General features: G+C 36.7%; 1 protein-coding gene across 1 annotated transcript in view; it reads left to right on the forward strand.

The window, feature by feature from the left end:
* The first annotated feature begins 2413 nt into the window (after positions 1 to 2413).
* Positions 2414 to 25181, forward strand: part of LOC149564137 (reactive oxygen species modulator-like protein) — a 63497-nt gene continuing 40729 nt past the window's right edge. Inside the window, exons 1-2 of the mRNA XM_089827211.1 lie at positions 2414 to 2660; positions 4024 to 4061. Of these exons, the coding sequence (XP_089683337.1) occupies positions 2588 to 2660; positions 4024 to 4061 (111 nt within the window). The 5' untranslated portion in view covers positions 2414 to 2587. The remainder of the gene's footprint in view (positions 2661 to 4023; positions 4062 to 25181) is intronic.

Raw genomic sequence — 25181 nt, forward strand, 5'->3', positions numbered from 1 at the left:
ATTTTCCTGTTGAATTATGTTCTTGAATAAATCCTGGGCTCTTCTTATGATCAACCATGATAATTGACTTAAGCTTTGGTCTTACTACTGATGTATCCACTTTCTCTCTATTATCTAACGATTCTCAATCTTCTTATGAGAGGGTGTAGGGGTTTTCTGATCAGGAAACATTTGGCATATCCTCTTTTTCCTAATTCTTATCATAGGGAACATACTCTTGAAATCCGACATAAGTGGTAACTTCTTGAATTTGATCTTTCTATTATCATTTAATCTTATAATTTTTGATATTTTATCATCAAATGTATGCAAATTTAGATCATACGAAGCCCTGTTTGTGATTACTTTGCTTTGCATACAAGCAGGTTGATTAATCTTAGTTTTGATGAGCATTTTCACATTGTTACAGTACTAAAAGGAAGAGTCTATACCTATTAGTTCACCCATAGCAGATCCTAATGATCTAAGAATCTCTAATTGAAGCAGCTCTGGGGGCAGAGATTGTATGCTAAACCAAGTTGGTAACATAATATCTAAAACTTCTTCTCTAGAATCTAGGATCCATTCTACAAATTTAACAACGTAACCTTTGAAAAAACACTCAAAAGCAAAAAGAAAATATTTTTTAACATCTTCATCCATACAATGCAAATAAAGAATTCTGTCTTAAAAGTGAGAGATACTTACCTGCTCTTCGCAATTTTCTTCTAGCCAATTAGAAAGTTTGGGAAAATCTTTTTTTGGGCCATTCCAAAAAGCGAAGACTCTGACCTTTTGACATTCGAGCCATTTGTCTTCACATTCCTTATTGTTGATAATAATATTATCTTCCGGAATTGATGAAGCCAGAAAACCAGGATGCCTACTAGGTTTGGATGAGTCAAGAAAGTTCTCAATCATAGGTCTACGATGGGGGGAATATATGAACTAGGAGATACGCCTATGAATGTTGGATAAGAGATCCCTAGCCTATTGACATGGAACTGATCTGCCGATTCAGACATACATGTCCCTATTGGTTTATGGGATACATCGAAATAGTTAGAATGAGCGTACTTGATGAGATTAAAGGCCCTAATCTGGTTGTCCAGACTATCAGTAGTAAAAATAATCGGATGAGATCTGAGAAACCCCATCAAACCTGAAGAATTGTGAGGAGATTTAAACTTGGAACATCTAAGCTTAGGCTGATTGTTCATTTACCTACTTGATTCCTCCTGCGGCAAGATAGTAGCTTCATGGTGACTAGGATAACCCTGGTTTTCCTTCTCCTCAAATTTCTCCAAAATGGTGTATTTATTCGTTGTTTTGATCGCATATTCTGATCTCACTGTGGCAGGGAGACATTGTGGTTTGACTTGGCTCTTTGTATTTGTTCTTGGATTGCTGTTTGTCCATAGCTGTGAATTAGGTTTTTTAGTCCTATTTAAAAAAATGATCGACTGCCCTACTTTTTTCACATCTCTGTAGAAATTCGACATTTTTTATTTTTTGCATTATCATAATTAATATCTGTGTCTTCTATTACTATTAATACTTTAAACTTATTTCTTTAACAAATTTTTGAATTGATAGTTGTACAATATGTAGAATATGAAGATGAAAGTTGTATATCATTAAAATTGGTGCATTGAATTATTTTGTTGTAGAAATTACAACATTTAGGTCTCCATTGTAAGTTCTATGTAAAATCAAATGCATACAAAAAAGAATGTGATGTTAGTGTAGAAGTTGCGTCTTCTACGAAAGGGTAATGAGAGAAAAATGAACATCAAAGCACATTTTTGTTTGGAATTTGTCTGATTTATTTAAAAAAAATGATACTTGAGATAAATACCAAAATTAAAGATAAAATACAATTATCAAATTGATAAATATAGGAAGTTGCTTTCAATGATAAGTTCTATCTTTCATAATAGCTTTAAACTTGAATATTTCACATTGTCAAATAGATCATTGAACCAACAAAGACCACTTTTAAACAATTTTAAAAGGAAAAATCAAATATCACTTATATATTTTTAATTTAAGTACATGATAATAAAAACTATTAGATAACAAAAACATACACTGTAGCTCTTGCCTTACAACTCAACAACTCTCAATTAAGACTGAAGTAGAGAGCGCATTGAACCTTAGTTGTAGACAAGGCAAGAAGCCCCACCATTTCACCAAAAGGACAAGCCTAATAAAAACATAAGACTGAAGTAGAGAGCGCCTTGAACCTTAGTTGTAGGCAAGGCAAGAAGCCCCACCATTTCACCAAAAGGACAAGCCTAACAAAAACATACTTTGTTACACAATCTAATTCAGATACAAAATTTGATAATAGATTAAAAATAAATAAATTTTTAACCTGTAAAACAGTTAAAAAGTTTTAGGACTTGGACCGTTTAATCGTGAGATTTATGGGGTGATTTAATTTTTCCATACCATAGTTTAATTGGTTCTGCTTGCTTTCGGAGGAGAATAAGAAAGGATATAGATCGGAAGTTTTCTCTGGAATAAACCCTACTGCTTTAAATAGAAGGGTTTTAGGCCGTTAACGTTTTCCTTTTCTTCTCAATTTGCTTGGTCTGAAATTGCAATGGCGAGAGATAGCTGCCTGGCTAGAGTCGCAACAGGTGTAGCAGTAGGAGGTGCTGTGGGCGGCGCTATCGGTAATTAATATTTATTGATTGCACATATAATTTCAATATTGCGAGGGGGTATTTTCTGTTAATGGATAGAATTTGTATACTATTGCACTTCTTGTAGAACCCTACGACGTTTATAGAAAATCGTTTTCGAATCAAAAACTTAATTTTTAAATTTCTGTATGGAAACCGAATGTTTGATTTTGCAAATCAAACAAGCTTTTTATTTCTTGTTTAACCTGCGGCATTCTGTGGAAGGCAAACATAAACAGATTACATCTATTAACATTAAACAAATCCCTTTTCCTTGAAATACCTACGTCTTTTATCTTATTCGTGCAGTGTTTCTAGTGCCCTACTTCTCAAATGGAGAGGGTTAATAATGACTGACTTTATCTCTAAGAATGTTAGTGCTCGGGTGATGCACAGCGTGAGAGGCAAATACATCTCTATCTCTCACCGCAACCAAAGAATGGTTTCTACATTTATTTGCCGTATGTTTTGCATCACCATTTTCTTTATCTATTTTTATAGATTTGAAGCTTATGGATATTTAACTGAAACATATTCTGGGTCACATTCTTGCTCTCTTCCTGATTTCATGGCTTGACTGCAATTTACATTTTTTGAATATTTACTTTTTAACCAAAATGGCTACCATGTTATATACGACTACACATGTATCTAAATGTGACTACACATGTATCTAAATGTACTTTGTGTGTGCCTGCATATACGTATACACATATCCGTGGCAGCAGACGTATGCAGATGTTTATGTGGGTAGATATGTATGTATTTCTAATTTTCTATATTAACACGAAGTCCTCTGAATTAGAAAAGAAATGTTTTTCAATCTCTAATTTTGATCAATTTATATGTATGTTCGATGTTTATGTGTATATTTGAAGTATTTGGTATATACATGTACAACTCATATTAATTTATAATTTATATGCACGCACATATGAGCATGTAGACGTGTATATGCATGTCTGTATATGTGTTTCTGTCGGCAGAAGATATTCAAGTTTAATAACATTACATATTATTCACATACACAATCAAATTATATTATATGCTTCTATTGCCCCCATAATTTTTTCAATACTTCTCAGGATTTGGGATATGCACTTTATAACTATTTTACACGTCGTTTTTTTGTCCTATTTCTGATTTCATACAAGCAAACATAATTTATGATTTGTTTGAGCATGTATATATTAAATATATATAATATACTGTGTTTTCTTGGCTTGAATGTAATTCTTCTTTATTAGAACCCTCATATTTATGTTGTGGCTTTTGTTTGTAGATTTCCAATTAACTCAGGTTCTGTCTGTTGGAAGAAATTTAAATAACGAGGTTAATGGATTTTTGTTTACAGGTACTGTGTATGGGACATTTGAGGCATTCAAATACAAGGTGCTGTCTTTGGCTTTGTTCTATGCCTTAGTTCTACTTGATTAAGCTTATAATATTGTGACGAGCTTTGCATGTTTTTACATGCTTCATACAACCTCTTTTGTCTTTTCTAAATAGTTAAAATTGAATTAGCTTAGGAGATGAATTTCTTAGTAACATGCATTCTGTTGGAAATCTTTAAGAGACAAAGCGGATAGAGCTTGGGGTCAAGGAGCAGGGCACCCACCATCTAGCCCAAACTTGGGAATATGAGACCACAATTTATTTCCTCTAACCAAACTTCAGGAATCCTCCAAATGCTTAAAAGACTGCATTGAAGCTATAGGGCAATAATTAGGCCCTAACTATGCTGGTTTTTGTTTCAATTAGTTGAGTGTATAGTGTCAATTCTGCTTGATAAAGCTTGTAATATTAAGAAGAGTTTTGCTTTTTGGTATACCTTATATGTCTTCTTTGGTCTTTCAAAATTATTTTAAAATTGTATTAGCTTATGTGATAAATAAACTTACTTTTAGATAGAAAAATGAAACATTTTTTCAAGTAAACATTCATTTCGTGGCAAAGTTATAAGAGACGAAGTGTATGCCAGTCTATGTAAATAGGTAATCACTTATTTATTAGTCAATCATATTTCCCTTTTACATTATCACACTCAAGCTAAACTTAGCAGTTGTTTCCCCTATTTAGGTCATGTTGTCTCATAACATAGGATGAGGGTTGTTGTCATTATCTAACTTAATCCTCACTTGGGGATTGATTTTTACTTTTATAAGCATTCATTTGTACATTCTAATCAATTTAGATTTCATAATTCAGATTCATTTCAACATGAGATGTTTTTCTGGATCAATTAATTACCCAAGGCTGTGTAGTACACAATCATGGCTTTTTCTCTCCCAATATGATAAGCATTTTGGTTGCAACTGATTCTTAAGAGCTGTGGCTTCAACATCAATTCCATCATCCTCTTCATTTTGATAGCTCTAGGGACAATCCAAATGTTGAAAACAAGTTGAAGATTGTTTGGGTTTCTTAGGTTTTAATAGTTCCTTGGGAGTACCAAAAGATGACTTGCCTGCAATCCCTTTGAAATGGCTAATTAACTTATTGTTTTTGGTTCTCATTTCCAGGAAATAATGATCATACCTAGTTAGTATTAATTACATCTAATCTATTTCCCGCATAACTTTCGAGAGACAAGAATACATAAATGCATATGGCACTTAAAATGCTAGTTATGAAAAAATTTATAAGACTATTAAGAAGTAAGATATCAAAATAACAAATACCAAATTCTAAATAGTAAATACTTTAACATTGAACAATGAACAACGAAGTTTTGAATATCGGATTATTAATTAAAAATAATATTGAATACTAATTAAAATTTTAAATTGTTGAATTGACAAATGGAAAATTTCTATTATATCACTAATATCATAAAAATGATCACAATGAGTAGCATGATATTAGAACAAGTACCAAATGTCAAAATATAGTGAAGGGAGGCCTCTAATCAATCCTCTTGAGGTCGGGCCTTAAGGCAAAGTTCTCATCACTAGAACTACTAGACTCCTCATGGTCAAGATTCGCTAAAGGAACACCAACAAGCCCTACATTTGAAGCAACTGCATCCTCATTCGCATCAATCTATGATGGTTCCTTTGGCTCTACATCCCATCATGCTCTTGAGCTCTTCTTGTACGCACATGTCTTGTAGTTAGCCATACACAAAGCACTATGTACAACCACTAGCTTCTCTGCTCTCTTAGAGGTAAAGTCTGTTTGTCTCAAGAGAGGGAATGAAGTTATAAGTAGACCAATTCCTCTTAGAAGTTGAAGAATGAGAAACTTGAGATAGCAAATGAATGATTAGTGTGGTAGTTAGTGATTTCATTCCATGAGAAGTCTACCACAAAAAAGGGTCCTCATGTGCCATAGGTCTAATATTTGCCTTTGTTGCTAAGAATAGCAAATGTTGTCCATACAGTGCAAATCTTGCTAGCAATTTCAGCATCATACATCATATCAATGCACCTGAGTGTTGAGGTTGTCCATTTGTGTTGAATAAGAGGCTGTCCATCTATGTTGAATAATATGTTGTATGTGCTCATTGTAGAATGCTAAATTGAGGTCCTCTTGCATAACTTGTTAGAAAGTAAAGTCCACACACACAACTGAGGGTGGGGGGTGAATCAATTGTGACCAAATTAAACTTAGTCTAACTTATTAAATCCAACTTCAATAACCAAAATAATGAAGCATATCAAGAGATAAACCATGCACAATGACACAATGATTTGTTAACTAGGGAAACCCTTGATCAAAGGGAAAACCCCGGTGGGGATGGTATCAACAAGATAGTGTACTAATATAAATGTTCCCTGTGAAAGGATGTGACTCTTTTAGGAGCCAATTACAATGCAATCAGTATAATGGTCTTGGTTAAAGGACAAATTCCTGTTAGGAGACCTTAAACCCTTGTTAAAAGGTTTAAACTCTGTTAAAGACTGATAGGAAGACAACTGAACTTACCGTCCAAATTAATTCAATCAACAATGAAGAGTAGATCTTCAGGATAACATATCCAATATACTGAATTGACTAATACTGCAACTCAATTGCCCATACAGTTCCTTTGAAGCTCAAAACTATGCATAAACATCAACCAACTATATCTTTGCTATGCTCTGCTCCGATCAAACTCGCATCCTCTGACCACATACATTACATACGTGATTCACATTAAATCCAAGGAAAACATCTTTCCTTTATACCCTATCCAAATAACTAATTAGGTCAGCTTGTTAAGGCTTTCCCCAAATACAATTGACTACATAGAACTACATTAAGGCATACAAGCCTTCTAGAGAGTCATTACAAGTATTACAAAAATGTTTCCATGCACTACAATACAATTAACACTTTATCCAATAATGGTCAACATGTTACACTAACATAATTAACTAGCAGTGAAACATATCACACGTTTTGCTTTTGTGACCTCACTGAAATGATATCCAAGATTTGCTATCACGAGCATAGCATTGCGAACATGTCTTCAACCATGATCCAAACTCGCTTACCTTAGTTTTACCTTGCTAATAAGATATAGCCAATTTACTAGCAACTATCTTTGTAAATATTTCCTACATACTGGTCTGCTACAAGTCCTCACTAAATGAACTATAACTCATCCCATACTCAATAGAAACATAAGTAAACATAGATGTAGCATCTATACTCATTCATGAACATAATCTTAAGCTTGCATAGCTTAACCTATTTTGTGCCAACTTTGCAGACCTCATAATCCTCTGCAATCTACATAATCTTTGTTTGTCACGAACTCAAGAATATATGTTGACATCAAGGACAAAACCTGTCATGAATACAACTTATAACTAGCATATACAAGTGCCAACCAGACTTGTATTCTAGCACAACTACCCTTAGTTGGTCAAGCATAGAATCAATGCATTTATACACCTCTCCAATGGTAGGTGCATTCCCATCCCCATATTTGATGACTTGGAAAATTGGAGAGATGATAGAGACTATGAATTTTGTATCACTCCAAAATGCATCACTGTTCACTATCTCTTTCACCCTCCTCCCTTGCTTTGTCTTGGCCTCATCCCATCGATTCCACTCTTGCGTCACAACCATGAGTTTTGGTGGCTCTTGCAACTCAACCATTCTCTCCAAGAAAATGAAACAAGATGCATATTTGGTCTCAACTAGTTTCAATAACTCCTTCACGAATCTTCTGAAGGGTGCATGTAGATAAATATTTGCACATCTCTTGCTTTGTTGACCATTCATCTAATCCAAGCAATCTACCCCATATCCTCGAGTGCATTGTTTATGGCGTGCACACAACGTGGAGTCTACCAAATATGTTTGTATGCTGCATCAATAAGCTTTCATGCAGATCTGCACACTTGTGCTGCCTTTGTCACTACTTGCCCACATTTTTTGGTCCAATCTCCTTAGTAGCTGTCCAAAGGACTAGAAACTAAAAATCAACATCTTTTTGATGCCGTGAATAATCAATTGTATTGAGAAAGAGTGGGCCCTCTAAGCATGTAAATATGACATTAATGAGGGATGATGCCTAATGCCCGTCCACCCATCCATAAGTATGCTACATCGAGACTCCGCTCTCTAACATGCCCTCATCGTCTCCATCAATGCATTGATCTTGGCATAGTTGTTATCCAAGATCGTGATCCTCAATTTGTGCTCACTTGGTGGCATATTTGATGCTCCTTGCCATAGTTGGCATAATCACTGAGAAATTGGTGAGTTTCTACTAATTGCTGAGTTTTTGGGACTGGTGAGTTTTTCCTAGATTTAATTGCGAGTCGGCTAGAGAAAAAATCGCTGAGTTTTTGCAAAAAATCGGTGAGTTTTTCAAAAAAACCTCTTTTTTTTTTAAATATATTTTTTTGTTAAAAACAAAAGGCAAAAAGAGTATATATATTATGTAAAATAGAGAATTATAGTATGCTAGTAGAGCTGGGAAGAGGAAGATGTGATTGTAATGATGTATTTACTTCTAGTTTGACACAAACTATTTACTATTATGCTTCCTGCCATCAACATTTGGCATGAGAATGCGATTTTGTACCCACTATGCATATATATATATAAACTCTGCTTGTTTGTTTTGTTTTCTCTTTAATTAACTCATTAGATGCATCTTCTCATTGAACTTTGCAAAAAAATGTATTTTGAATTTAATTTTAGCGTTTTTTTAGGTTCCTGGCCGAGTTTTTATCGAATAAACTTTTAGGGAGCTTTGCGAGTTGTTGCCGAGTCTGAGTTTCCTACTATGCTCCTCGCTTTTTTACCTTCAACATCATCTTATATAGTAAGGAGATTGAGCTACATGAATTGGGATGCCATTGGCAAAGAACTTGTTAATGAAATCATCTATCTGTTTCTTGGGCTTACTTTGCATGTTGCGTTTAACCCTATTGTGATTCAGCCACAACAATATGAGTGGATGATGGACTCGAGGCTGATCCTAACAATGCAATGTATGAGTAGAAAAATGTGTCTACCCCTGAATCTGCTGTATAGTTTGAATATGTTGCCTATTAGATAAGGTAGTAGGCATTGCAAATGTAATGTCATTTGGAACACCCCAAGGCTTGTTGAATTCAATTCTATAATGCTGATTTTTAGGCAGCTTTAAATATTTACATGGTTCCACCTTTTCTTGATCAAAAGAGGAAGTATTTCAATCTTGACTCTTGAGGGCAACATGGAGAATCACAATGATTGTTCGTTTTGTCCTCAAGATTCAACATATTGCCTAATTTAGAAAATGAAACAACAAAAAATGAAATAATATTGAAATTTGAAAGAACACTGAACAAAAATAATTACAATTATAATTAGAATTTACAAATTAAAATAAAAAAGAAAAGAAAATTAGTTAAAAGCCCTATCTTGTGCCTGAAAAATCTCTTCAACAAGCTGAAATATCTTCCTCCTCTTCTTCTTGCTCCCAGTTACTCTTATTTTAATTGTAAGCATTCCTTTCACTCCAATCCCTCTTTTCTCAGCTCTTCACTATTCTTCTTCTTGCTCTAGAAAAATGGTTAGAAATGATTGTGAATCAAAATAAAGCTTGAAGGGTCTTTTTTATTCTTGGAAGGCCTTAGATGGGGCCCTACATCCACGTAGATTTTGAATGGAACCAAAAAAGAAATAAAAATAACTAAAAAATAAAATTCAAGGCAAAAAGTGTTTGTTGACTAGGGACACCTAGATGTCCTTGAAACGCTCAAGCATCCTCCTTGACATCTTGGACCACTGAGAAGTCCTTGCGGGGATCGACAATTGATAGGGGGTACAATTGAGGACTTGGGGACAACATCCCTATGTCTCAAGGACATTCTTGTTCTAGGAATACTAGGATTTTGTGGTATGTGTAGCCATGTAACACCATTCAAAACCTTAGCTTAGGCCAACAAGAGTCATTTTCGCATTTGAGGGTTCAAGTGTCCCGTCCATATAGTCTCAGCTTTAAGCATTCATACTTCTGGAAGTTTGAACTCATTGTTTCGAACCTTGATTACCAAAGTCATCCTATAGGAGGTTAAAACTATTTGTGCACGATGATGATATTGATCCTTGCTAAGAAGAAGACCAAGGCAGAACTAAATTTTTAGAAGATGCCCATTAGAATGAAATATGTGTACCAATGAAAGCTCCATATCTTTATGTTGGAGTGGGCCATGTAGAATACAATTGCCACAGAGGTTGGAAACACAAACATTAGAGCTATCAAGGCTACAACAAAGAGCCATCCTTAGGTTCCTTCTTATACAAGGAACTTCAAGTGTCCAACTTGCTCTAAATGGTAATCTTCCCACAGGCCGTTTAATCTTTGGATCTAGTTCTCACATTGGCTAACCATTACTTTGAGGCTACTCAAAACTACAGAGATACAAGGGGTGGCACATTATAGATTTGACCTCTAATGCAATCCATATAATCCTCTGTTTTCAAGACGAGATCAATAGTCGTGTGATCAATAGGGAGGTTGTTGCACGATACATGAACAACAAGGTGGCATATAAGCTGCACTTCAACGATTTCTAGCTCACACAGGGTAGGAAAGATAAAGCAAAGTTTGTAGATACCATCTCCAAGATTGAATTCTAGCCCTTTATCTAGGGCATAATCACTCTATTGAGTTGGGTCTTAGGGATGGAAGATTCCAAGCACTATTACCGTTGGATGTATTATTGCACAACTACCATCATTGGGGGGAAAGAGTTCTTTGGCTAGGCACATATCATATTAGATTGCATTCACGACCAACTAATGCAAGTAAGGAATACCCACAAGTTTTACATGAGTTCCTATGTTATATGGCTTGTGACAAGGTTGAAGACATGACTCTTTGGCTTGGAAACGCAGGGAAAGATGGGTGAACAAGTAGGAGACACCCTCCTAATCATAGTTGTCAACTTCTAGTGCATTAACGACACATTTTTCTTTGATACAATTAGCTGTTTGACTAGAGTTGTCAAATTTTGACTCTCCCAGGTGCTAGTTTGTCTAGTTTGAAACACACACATATACTAGATTAAGTGGCTTCACAAGCAAGCCCTTCCTTCTTCCCTCACACAGTAGTGACTAAATTAATTTTTTGGAGTTTTGTAGGTAGGTCCTGGAGCCACAAGCTCTTATGATGGCTAAGCACGAGCTTGGAGTGGGCTTCCCTTTTAGATTGGGGCATTCTAAGTTTCCAATCTCAGTGACCGCCGAGTATGTGACTTTGAATTGCAAAGCATAAGCTTGTAGGAGTATGGGTATAAAGAGAGCCTTATAACCCACAAAAGATGATAAAGAAGATATTTCCAAGGTTATGGGTATAAAAGAGAGCCTTATAACCCACAAAAGATGATAAAGAAGATATTTCCAAGGTTATGGGTATAAAAGAGAGCCTTATAACCCACAAAAGATGATAATGAAGATATTTCCAAGCTTCTCCTTGAACCACAAGCTTGTTATTGAGGTCTTTTGGGTGGGATCATAGGATAATTTTGACCAGAGGTGGTAGAATTATTGTAGAATGATGACATCCAAAATAGTTCATTTGGTCTTCGGATGGATGTTCCAAAAGCCTTCTTTGATGAGGGTGAGAATCTAGACCACACATTCCTTGAAGATAATATGGATCATTGTTCCCTATCCCCAATCAACTGGAATAAGTTGAAGGATTTGGACATGGAGGTCATCTCTCCAAATGTCATCGAGTGGAGTCATAGCTATGTTGACCTCCACACCCAAAAGATGTACAAAAGGTCAAGGCTAGAAGAAAAGAGCCAACAAAGAGCTATGAGAGGAAGAAAGATAAGGGAGGAAAGAAAGTTAGTTGCTTATCTAAAAGGTAAGTGGATTCCCTTGAAAAAGCTCCTTTTTAGCAAAAGTTTGATGAAAAAAATGCAGTAGTGCCAAAGGCTAGCCTCCACGATGAAGCAAGGAGTCACTTATGGGCTTCGGTGGAGCCATAGGCATCCATGACACCCTCTCAAATGGCTTTAGGAACAGGTGCTCCAAGGGAGCAGATAACAAGAGAGCAAGTCGTGACACTTTAGTGTCGGTTGGGGAAGGGTCCTCCTTACGACTTGCCCAAGTATCGGTCATAGTGGCTAATGAGAATGGGGAGATAGTGTTTGGTGATGATGTTCCCTTCATTCCTTCCCCTATTACAATCTCCGTGTAAGATGGGCTCCCATCCTTACACAAGGTAACATTCTAGACCTCATGGAACACATCCCCTTCTCAGAGACATTGACTTCTCCGTCCTTGGCCACAAGTCCCGTCTATAAAGGAGCCAATTTTTTAGAGCAAATAAGGGAGTATGAGGGAATCGCCTCCATGGAGGTTGAGGACCTAAATATGGTCTTGATTTTGGAAGATCAGTATTGCTCTCCTTTAGGAAGGAGAAGCGGAAAGGTGAAAACATGAGGAGGAGAAGAAATGAAAAGAACTACACCACTCTTACACAACTTGGGTACAAGTAGAAAACAATGCTTGAAAAAGTCGCAATAAAGGGAACGAGTGGAGGCAAGAAAGGTGCACTTCCTTGAGGAGGAGAAGAAGCAAAAGGAACAAGAAACCCTCTAGAAATCTTAAAAGGAAAGCGTGGAAAGGAAGAGACAAGAAAAATTCTTCCAAAGAAGATTGTAGAGGATGGAGAAGATCTCATGAAGAGATTGGAAGAGCTTTGTAAACAATAGGAGGAAGAAGCACAAGAGTATAAAGAGGAGCTGGCTAGGGCTCACGTGGAGGTGCATGCCACAGTGGACAACATCATTCAACCATCTTTGAGCTCAACATCCTTTCTTCACCAATCCCCTCTTCTGTAGTACATACTACCATACATCAGAGACTCTTGGGACCGTTGCTTCTTGGTCAATAAGAGTACCAATAGGGACAATAACTACCTCCGAAGAGACTTTGGAAATTAAGCTCAACACTTCAACCTGTTAGAACGGTTGGAAGCTGATTGCTGTAGGAGGTAATGGTTGAGCTCACTTCTCCCCGGAAGGAAAAGAAGGCAAAAACAATATATTCTACAAGCTGGAATGCCCTAGGGATGATCTTTATAGAGGTTGCCGTCCCACTTCGAGATTGAGTCCGAGCTGAAGTCACTCCGGTCTTCTGAGTATCCCAAACTCCCTTGGGATAATAGAGTAAATGGGAGAAACATGGCTCCCTTAATGCCGCTACCAACATCATACGATAGAGAGTGGAGGAGCATAGAACAAAACATGAGCTCCAGGGCAAAATAGCCTACTGTGAAGAATTTATTCGTGGGTGGGCCACTACTCTCCTCTCCCTTGGTCCTAGTGTGTCGGCTGTAGCTTTCATTTCTAAAGAGGACATGGTTAACTTGTAGATAATGAAGAGAAAGGCCCTTATAATAGATCAGTGGATCTTTGAGCAAGTTGAGAAGATCCAATGCTTCTTCTCCTAGTCACTAAGTTTCAATGTTCCATAGGGATGCGCTCCCTCCCCCCCACAATTAAAAATAAATCTGAGTTTTTGAGATGAGGGGCATTTCATGAACTGGGATTCCTGGAAAACGTTTTTCAGCTGTCCCCCCACTTCTGCTCCATTTCCTTGACGTTTCCAAGATGTTTCCTTTTTTTGGCAATGGGAGATGTTTAGAAGTCTGCGAGATACCCAGTAGTCCTTTGACATTGAAGAAACTTCTAGACGTCTCGCTGGACGTTCTTCGAAAAAGATAAAAATAAAATAAAATAATGAACTTCAATTCGATTATTTAAGTATATAATTTTAATCCTAAGTGCTTTACTTTTAAAGTTTAAAGATAATAAATATTAAAATATTAAAAACTAAAGCCTAAAAAAAAGTCTATAGGCTCAGTAACATTTTAATTCTTAAAAGGCGTAGCCCCAAAATGCACAACAGACCAGATGGATATATTTTCATTGCAAATGCCGCAAAACCTTAAATGCATGAGAAATTTCTCAAAGATTTCATCTCCATTGGCAGTCTAATTTGAGTTTAACCCAGTAACTGTTATTTCAAGGATAAGGCATTGAATTTTCTGATTTTTAAGGGTTTTCTATTTAACTTTTATTTTTACCTTTCCTGCAGTCTTTCAGATTCAAACTTCAGACTTCAGCGTTTTAGAGTTAACTTTCAGAGGTAACTTTATTGAGAATTTTAAAGTTTTTGAAGATAACTGTGTAACCATTTGAGCACAACTTTTCCTCTGATTGAGTGGCTGCCTTTTGTGTGTCTGCAATCATGATCTTTTGTTGGCTGCAAAGTGTGGTTGCGTGACCCAGTATTGAGCATTTAAGTCATCAATTATTGTTTTGAGGGTGAGACTAACCTAGTGATTAGCTATCACATGATGGTACAGACTCATTTCTATGAAAACATTTCTACAAGCAACAAACAAAGTTGCCATTACATGGAAAATTATACCCTGTTGACAATTTCATAGTTTGGATCAATGAAGTGCTCTTTAAAATTACCAGAGTTGCATCATTCTTTGTCTGCATGGACTGTAGTTTTGGAATGCAGGGCCTCATACTTCTGAAACTTCCATTCAATTTAGTTACAATGGGCACAACTCTGAAATAAGGATAAAATAAACAAGCCAATTTTGGCTATGGGTAGTTCTATTCAATGATCAATCTATTCACTGTTTTTTTCAGAAATTTTGTGTAACATTTATGGGCCTCAGTTGCTGTAAGTGGAAATTGTTTTCAGATCTATTTAAATTCTCGAGTCCAGTGGGACTTTGCTCCTGTTTCCCATTTGCTTCTATCAAGGTAACATCTGCCTGTGTGGTCTGAACCTAGTAATTTTATATTTGAAACATGAGGATTTAATAATTTTATGGAACACGTTCGCTTCAAAATGTGACTTTTTAATTTTTTTTTAGCTTTTGTCATGCAAATTTGATCTATGTATGCTGCTTGAAGTCTGTTAACTCTATCTAGACCTACTCCAGCCACTATGCCATATATGATATGTCCAATTATTAAGTTAATGAGAGGGTTATTTGTTTACTTTTTATTGCAGGCTGTAGCATCATTATGATTGCCACCATGAACATTGTCGATTGTAACTTTGAATCTTGATAAACATTGGATTGCGATTAATATGACTGTGAAATGAAAAAAATTAAAATTTGGAAAATTTTAGTTGCAATGTCTATATTTGATATTCATATTTTGAGATTTCTATTTTTACATTTGTCATTTGAATACTACTACTAGACTCTTGTTATTATATTATACAACTTTTATCTTTTTAAAACTAATTGTAATTACTAATTTTTAAATTGCTAATAGTAATACTTTATGTATTATCATTAGAAAAGCACCACTTCCCCACTGCTCCCGACGTTTGAAAACTTAGATTTCTAGTACCCTCATCCTCAAAACACCTCTCCCTGTCTCCCAAGGAGTCATCCCCGCCCTGTGGAGCACTATTAAATTTGTTCTTGATACCATTGGAGTAGAAAGGGAAATCCAAGTGAATGCAAGTTCTTGGGATGCAGATGTGGCCAAGTACAAGGAACAAAGTAGGGGCTGGAGCAGATAAATTGCCTAGGTAGAGATGGTTTAATTGCTGTGCACTTTGGCGACAAGGGTAAAGGTTTTGTGGATACAAGTCTTTGGAAGCTCCAGTTCAAAATAATTATCACTGAGCTTTATTAGAAGATTGTGGTGGCACACGCTCTTGTGGTGTAGAAGCAGACCCTAGGCTTTGCCGCTTTTGTATATCATACGGTGGACACCCATCTTGACAATATTGTGGGCCAAAATATTTTGGACTCTTTCTTGTTGAAGTTTGAGGAAAAGATGGAGTGCATTTAATTAATTCTTTTCAGTTTCTTAGGTGGAGGAAACAACAAAGAAGATGAAGGCTTGCACAATCAAATATAAAGATGCATTACAAGATTTTTGATTTTGGATTGAATCGGTGGACCTCCCAAAGGAGGAGTCTTTAAAGACTTGCCTTAGAAATTTTAGAACGTACAAGATGACTGCCTCATGGTGGTTGGCCCTTGAATTCTTTCATCCATTCCTTATTTGTTTTGTTTGAGTCCAAAGGTATTTTGGGACCATCTTTCCAAGTGTCACGTCTGAGCTGACCTACCACAACAAACATCTCGCCACCCGTATCTAAAACACTCCAAAGTACATGTGTGACTTTCAACTGCAAGGGTACAATACAATTGTCAATTGAAAGTGATTGGTAAAAGGTTCTCCACAGGTTCTATCTACCTATTTATAGAGCATCATTCTTACATTGAAGACAAGGAACATGTACTTGAAATAATGACATATCATCGATCCAACATTGAAGGAAACGATATGGGATCTAAGAGAAGTACAAGGTACATAAGATGACTTGCATGCCAACTTCTTCCTTTGCCTTTGGATTAAAACTTTGTAATTCTCTTCTCTTTTTCTTTCTCATTCTTCTTGGGATTTGAAATGCAGGGAATCGTTCCTTATACATGTAATTGTTTAAGCCATTGTTATGGTCCACAAAGTTGATGATTTTGAGGCACCTTAAGCAAATAATAGGCTAGTTTTATTAACTCTTGCATTTCCCTACTTATTGTTAGCTTGAATCTTTACTCCCTTTTAGATGTATATGAAGAACTAGTGATTGTTGGTATTCTGTTGATCATCAATGTAGAGAATACAACACTTAGTTTCCATGAATGTGTTTGTTTGTCAATGAGTGATATCTCTTTCATTTCATATTTTCCAAGAATGTTCTAAGTTATTTGTGTTATTATACTTAATGGATATATTGTGGAATCAATCTTGTTTCTTTAACATATAATGATTGATAATCATGTATGTTAATGGAAAATTTGTTACACTTTTCTTGGATTTAGTTTGATGATTTGTTATGGTTAAGAGGTAAATGTTATTGTTTCAGCTCTAACCTTGCATTCCCATTTTCAAACTGTCAGCCCCTTGAACAAGTAGCTACGTGTTCACTAGTCTATCCAACGTTGTGTTCATTTGATATCTAGGTGCTTGGGAGGATAAGTGATCTCACTACCTGCCCCTCTTTCAGAAGTTTGTTGGCAACACCCCGCTCATCTTTTGTCGGCCCTTGTCTACAAGCCTCGTCAACAATACCTTGGGTAAAAAAAATTAGAGAATGTCCAACCTTCAAAAGCATCCATACTCCATAGTTTCTATTCAACCACAATGCAATACAAAGCACTTATAGAGCTACAACAAACACTTCTAAAACCTGTTGGTGTAATTAAATATTCACTAATTACACTTAAGTTTACTTAAGATAATTGATTTGCATATTAGTTGTCATGTAGATACATAGGAGTTTGCACTTCATTTTAGCACATGGTGTTGGAGAAATACACTTGAGGTAGAGTTAGTTGTCATCCGACTCATCCCATACCTCTTTTTGTGTGAGATCCACCTTTAGTGCTCTTATTACATTATCATCCTGTCATTGTTGCACGTTGCACATACTATGTTGTACAATGGAGGACCACTTTTGATGGACAGGTGATTCCACTTCGTGTGATTGATAGATTCTCATGCATATCTCCTAGTTATCATGCATTGCCTATATATTCAGGCACATCTACTTTGTATTCTATTGATTTGACTTCCATTATCCTTTGATCAAATTTTGAGTCAATCATTTGATCATATCATTTTGTCTCTTATTTGTGCTATGAATTAAGCTTCTAGATCTTGGCATTTTCATTCTTTTCCTTAGGTAAATTCTTACGTGGTATTAGAGCCACAGGAGTGTCGTTGGTTGGCCATTGGAGAGCTATTTGCTTCAATTTTGGAGGGTCACAATTTAGATCAGGAGGATCAACAATTATTGGGAGTGTCTAGAGCAAGATTTGAAGTCACTATTGTGTCCAGGTGGCCGTTTTGGAGAATTGTGACTATAAATTTGGCTATATTAGGAAAAATCAAATGTTGGGCAATTTTATTTTGCAAATCAGCCCGAACTGCAATTTGATTGCTCCATCCAATTGAAGCTTTGAGTGTATTTGTCCAGAGTCTCCATCAACTAAATGCCCAATATGACCTCCATGTCATCCAAATCTACAATTAAGAAGTCACTTGTTACCGTGTTTTTCCCCATGGTAATGCTCAGTTATGGAACTAGATTTTTATAAGACAAAAGGTTTCCTCTTGCCACCTTGACTTCAAACGTTTGGTGTGCCTCCGTGTGCAAGTCCCTCAGTTCACAAGTGATGAGTTAATGAACTTGAGTGTGGCTCCATTGTTGAGCATGACCATGACTTGCCACCCCTAGAGAGTACCCTGTATACAGAATGTCGTACATGTCAGGGTACTGATAAGTGCAGTAATGGTGTCTCCTCGTCGTACCAACGTAGCAATCCTCTCCACACAATTTATGTTAACTTCCTTGGAGGCTTGCTGACCTTCAGCCTCAAGTTCCTCATGCTACTCCTCGTCGTCAGACATCACCTCAATGTAATGGATTTTTACTTTACCTAGGCATGGATGCCCTGGTTTCCTTGGCTCCTTACAGTTAAAACCTAGTTTTCTTCTCCTGAGCTCCTGACGGGTGGCTTCATCCAATGATGGCTTCTTTCGTTGGGGATTGTTGTGCCTTTCCTTTGGAGCAAGGGACAGCTTGGGATGTTAATAATTCTTGGAGGAAGAGCGGGAGGATGCTGCCATGTTATGTGTGTTCTTAATTGCTTTGGTGAGGGTGATAAGATTGAATCCTTTCACCCAACCTTTCAGAGGTTCCATTAGTCCATCCATGAATAACACAATTCAATGCCTCTCTGAGATGTATGTTACTACTATGTAAAGCCTTTGAAACTTTGCAATATAAACTGTTGACTGACCTTGTTTGCTTTAGCTGTGCTAACTCCTTGAAATTAAGTTGTGGATCTTTTCCATTGAAGCGGTCTACTCTCAATGAACTTAGCTTAAGAGTTAATTTGATCATGGTCAACTCGTACATGACTCCTTTCAAATGAAGCATGAGAAATTTAATTGCTTTGTCCTCAGTCATTCTGTTGAGTTGGAAATATGTGTTTGCCTTTAGTACCTAGACCCGTGCATATATTGTTTTCGATCCATCAAAGGATGAAAAGCTCACCTTGCTTACCTTCCGTTTGAGGTCATCATTATAATAACTATGATCGTTGTTGCTTGAATATCTCATAAATATGGATAATCTCCAAAAAATATGTCTCCTTTGAGACTCACATTCCTCTAGTCTTGCATTAGTTGCTCCTGCATTTCTTGGAAGGTGTGCTCACGCTCCCTTCGAGGTGCTTCGACTCTAGATGAAAATCTCAGCATTGATGGTCGAGTATGAATGAGGACTTACTCTCCCTGGCACCGAGTTTATCAGTGTTCCCATTATGTTCTCCATTTGTCTTTCCTTCGACTAATTTTCGTAATGTCTCTCCTCCATGGGTTGTGTGCGTTCTTATCCTCTCATCTGTGTGTTGTTGAGTTGGGCTCGACTTCTAGTGAGCTCCTTAACAGTGCCATGATAGCCTTGATAGGATCTTGTGGTTCTGCCATTATATCAACATTTTTTTGGAATAAACTTGCATTCACTTCCCACATGCTAGCAGAATTACTAGCTTTGATACCACTGCAATGAAATGACTGACTGTACCTTATTTTTGATGTGTTTTGTTTCTGTTTGAGGTCTGTATGGTAGGGGCAGCTAGTGTACTTGTCAAAACAGTGTGTGCACGACTACAATTGGCGCCTGTACTGTAGAGACTGAGGCATTACAATGCTTGGATGGGTATATGCTTAACATAGGTTGGATGTTGAGGGTGGTCTAGGCCGTATGGTGCGTAGGAGGCTGGTCGTACAATATCTCTGTGCAGATTGTACGATCTAGGGAGGCCCTATGCTCTATAAGATGCAGACAGGTTGTCGATGATGTGTTGCTCCACCAAGGTGATGATATCATACGGGGGATTGCTTTGGAGTATCGATTAATGCAAGTACTTCATATTACTAATGGAGTTGTCTTGTTATTCCACAAACACACAATCAACTGAATATGTATACACAACAATCAATATATCAAACACAGATCTGGATTATGCCACGAAGATGTATTAATGCCAGAGACGAATAAATCTCTGACAGGTATACAATGATAGTGCTTTAGATTTGCCAGATAGGAAACAAAGCAAAGCATGGTAGAAGAGGGGGAGGGAGGAATCCCACCGAAACTGTGTTAGCCAAATAGGGAAGATATTTCAGTTTCTAAATGTTGAAACGAGAACTCCAAATGGAATTCTCAATATGATAAAAAATTTAAGTTACATGAGAAGTACTTTCTATACGTTGGTTATAAATGCCCCTATAGAGTATAACTTCCAAGGGTGTACAACAAGTACCGATACGATAACACCTACACCTATGACAAAATGAAAATGGGCCTGAGATATTCGTAAATCAATTGGGACCCCAAATACAAAATATCACCATCTTATCTTATTTAATAGCGAGGACATTACATTCCCCAATATTAATCTAATACAATATTAGATTCCAATGTGACAACCTCATTAAAAATAATCCCAATGTTACAATACAATATATTAAGTAATCCCAAAAATGCTCACATCTAGATGCACGTCCATCTAGGTGCTCCTTGGTGCAAGATACATAATAATGAAATATAACATTACAAATATTTTGCCAACACTCATTCTTCATTTCATTCTCAAATGAGATTTGCAGCTGAGACAAAAGGCAGCAAATTTCATGTCTCAGCTGCAAATCTCATTTGAGTATTTTGGAGGTACATTTGATGCATGCACAGACAAATGCAGTTTTAGTGTTATATCAAGTTGCTTTCTTAGCCAAACTTGTAGAGAACTTTCACTAACCTTACTAAGAAAAACTGGATGTAATGTGCCCATTGTTATGAGATTACTTCCTTTACTATTTTAGTTTTCACTATTATGCAAGCTGCTGCAGTATGCTTGAATTTGAAACCATCTTTTGCAGTTGAATGGGATGTTTTCATAATATAACTTGTTTCTGGATCAAATTCTCCACTTTTAACCTTAAGTTGTATGGAAGGCCTTTTAAAATATCTAACTTTACCTGCAGTCTTGCAAAAGTGGAGCAGAAGAGATTATATGTATTTAGTTCCAAAGCCAATTATTTCTTTGACATGTTTCCAGTCCCCTAAAAAGACATCTACTCAAAATTCTAGATCAAGAAATGGAGCATAACCCCATACCGACAGTAGAAAAAAATAATTTGCCATAAAATTAAATGTTAGAAGCGAAGTTTTAACTAGTTGCTGCCAAAGAAATGTTCTATGATTCACCCAACAAGTGTGTTAGGGTTTTCAGCTGCATGGGTGGGAAAGGCCATTCTGAAAACTCTTTATTTGATTTCATGTTTTTTTTAACAACTAGCCATGACTCTAATGACATTTTTGTTGCAAGACTTAGCACACAAACACCTTCAAGCATTTTGCTAGTAGGGGGATAGATTCATCACTCACAATTTCTCATTCTCTAGCCTCTAATAAGCTGTTTGAAGCATGCATTGTCTTATAAGTGACCTTTGTCATAGAGTTCTAACTTACAAATGTGGGATTAATACAATTATACCCTACTTACATATTTTGGTAAAGTAAGTGATGACTTTCATATTTTTAAAAAGTTTTTGTTGCATTAGTTGTGAAGTTTTTGAGTAACCTTAAAATGTCTTCAATCATTAATCTTCAATATTTTTCCTCATTTAGCACACAAGCACCTTTTGAGATTTATTAGTCAGGGGGAATTGATAAATAATTTACTTCTTAGGATTTTCAACTTTAGTCTCTTTCTCCAATTGCAAAGTAGTTTGGAGATGTTTTAGAAATCTCTTTCTGTTAGAATTGTTTTAATACCATGTTAGAGTTTTAGGGGACTCTACAACAGCCCCAAGATCAAATGAAAGACCAAGATAACTTCCACAAGAGAATGACAAGATAATTGCATTAAGATGCAAAAATGATATTATTGACAATGGACATCAATTGTATTACAATACCATAACTGATGGACTGAATTGATTCAACTAGAATGATTTACAATGTAGATTTGCTCGCTCATATAGGCAAGACAATAAGAGACTATGATAAGGACAAGTTATCACCTACACCAGGTGGACTCACATGTCTACCAAAGGTGGATCATCCTCCATTATGCAATGAAGTATGTGCAACAGGTTGAGGATGACAATGTGATAACTGCACTAAAGGTGGATCTCACACATAAAGTGGAATGTGATAACCACTATCACCACCTAAAGTGAAATTTCTCCTACATTTGCAAATACAGGTGCAAACTCCTAGGTGTGTCATATTGAGCTACTATGCAATGCATTATCCTAAGTACGGTTAAGTGTAATTAATGAATATTTAATTGCATGAACACCCCCCCTTAAGTACAACTTAAAGGAGTACACTTAAATTCATAAAGCAAGATGGGTCTCGACTACTAGGCCATGTCCCCTCCAAAAAGAGATATGAAAACCATAGATGAACTATTGGTAGAGTAGTCTCAGAGTTACAAAAATTGGTTGAGTTTTCCAGCTTGACGAGTTTTTATGAATTTTACTAGCACCAAAAACTTGTGGAATTTTTTGGCAAGAACTCGTTAATTACTGAGTTTTTGTTAAAAATCTGGTCGTAGTTTTATAATAGTAATTGAAGGCAAAAAACGACCCAAATCAGTATTAGTTTCATTTCTCATTTCTTCACTTGTATTTTTTTGAGAGGGGAAAAGTCTTCCAAACACTTGCAAACTGATTTCAATTGATTTGAAGCAGACTTGAGGTGGGTTCGAAGCACATTTGCAACAAGTTTTGAGCTGAGTTTTTAAAGAGGATGACATCAATGATTTGAAGAGGTGGGCTATGGAGGAAGGCATGGATTTGGTTTCACGTTGGATGACATTGAGTTGAATGTGTAGTCACTGCTAGTGCTAGGAGAAGCTAGAGGTAGAGCTATATCTAGGATTGAGGACAAGCCACAAACTGCATTAGACATACTGAGCAAGAAGGCAATCATGGCCAGTGCAGACTTCTAAGATTAGACCCTCTAGTTCTACCTCTCCCTTAGTTTTTATTAAAACTGAGAAGAGGAACATGTAATTAGAATGATGCGTTTACTTTAAGTTTTACATATTTTATTTACTATTTTGCTTCCAGCCATGAGTCTTCCTCTGGAGAATGCGATTTTGTACCCACTTTGTATTTAAATATATCTAGACTAAGCTTGTTTGTTTTGTGTTCTCATTTATTGATTCTTTGGATGTATCTTCTCGTTGAATTTTGCGAAAAAATGCATTTCTAATTAAATTTAAGCAATTTTTTAAGTTGTTGAGTTTTTGCTGAAAACTAGCTGAGTTTTCACCGAATTGATTATTCAAACCTTAGCAAGTTTTTGGCTTTTGTGAGTTTTCCATGGATTGAGGTCTCAAAACCCCCAAGGATTGCATACATCATGTATATACAGGCAATTATCCCTCCATAGGAAGGAAAGGAGAAAATTGAGCCCTACATAATGGACAGTGTCTTGCAAAAATGGTAAGTGTTTGTAGATAAAACATATCTTCCAATGCCTACAAACAACAATTCTCCCCTTGGGAAGTAGATAGACCAAATATAAGTGTAGGAGTGCTGCCCTTTCTAGAGAGGAATTAGGAAGTGGAGTTCAAATAAAGTATGATGATGGTGTCTCTGAAATCTACTTACATGTTGCCATGTCCTTGGGTGATGAAGATGCCATGAAGCAATTGGGAACATTCCCAATCATAATAGGTCACATGTAAGGAATCAATGGAAATTGATTTTGAACAAGCTCCAAAGACAAGGATGAAGTGACAACATTGTTCCCAGATTTTGTTTCATCTCTTCCTATTCTTGCTTTTGGCGTTGTGCACTCTACCTTTGTGTGAGCCTTTCCTCATGGGCTTCTTGGAGGGAGCACCTCCCTATTGGGTGCCCTTAAATACTTGCATACACAAGTCATAGGGATATACGTCCATCCAGGCCATATGGGAAGACTTGCATAGTTTGTACGATGTTTCTAACATGTTGTCCTCTGTTGTTGTTGTGAATGTTGGACTCTGAGGTCTCCTTAGTTCAAATGTTGAACAACTACAGTTAAAAATGCCAATATTTTAGAAATCAAAACGAACAATTTGTGCTTGTTAGTTTGTAGGATCAAACTAAGAAGCAAGTTGAATCCTGGGTCTCCATGTGCAGCGATAGTGGTCCCCCTTTTGTTGGCATGGAAGAACTTGTCCAATCCAAACTCACTAAGGAACACACAAGGAGATTCTGCGATCTCGACCTTAAGGTGCGAGGCCTTCCACTGGTCTCTTTGGAGTCCCTAGTTACTGGCTCAACATTTATCTACAATTATCTTAGTGTCACTAGCATCATTCTAGACAGGGCTTGATTGGATACAACTTTTTTTCTCTTTGTCGTTGGTCATTTGTTTGCTCTTAGGGCTAGACAAAAGCTTTTCCTTTTGCAACAAAGGTTTTTATGGATAAGGATCTTACCAAAATACAAGTGGCCGAACTCAAACACTCTAGGGAGCTCGTGGCAAGAATGAGGCAAAATAGCGAATGAGTGGTCATTCAAAGCCTCAAGGCTTTCATCAAGGATTCCTTTCCTAGGTGGGAATCCAAACACCTTGCGATTGCATGTTGAGTTCTCTTAGAGTTAACTGTTGGAATGGGAGTGTGTCTTTTTGGTCATCTTCAGCGCTGCTTTTGGACGCCTTGGGGTCTTTCGATCTCCTTTTTCTCTCTTAAGACTCATGAGAGTCTTGTTCGTCTTGACCTAGGCATTGCATGCTTTTCACTTTTGGATGTAAGACTAGGAGTTTGGGTGGGGTTTGTGGTTTTGGTGTGTTCACTTGCCTTGTTGACAAATCATCTTTGCATCATGATTTCGATTGTTTTCTCAAATGCCTTTGTGATATTCATATAGGTCCAGTCATGCAACTCTTTTCCTATGTTACAAACACCTTCATTAGAGTGTTTTATTTCCCGCC

This window comes from Cupressus sempervirens, chromosome 4, assembly GCF_028749045.1.
Source record: "Cupressus sempervirens isolate cs-2001-9-10 chromosome 4, ASM2874904v1, whole genome shotgun sequence".
Classification (NCBI taxonomy): domain Eukaryota; kingdom Viridiplantae; phylum Streptophyta; class Pinopsida; order Cupressales; family Cupressaceae; genus Cupressus; species Cupressus sempervirens.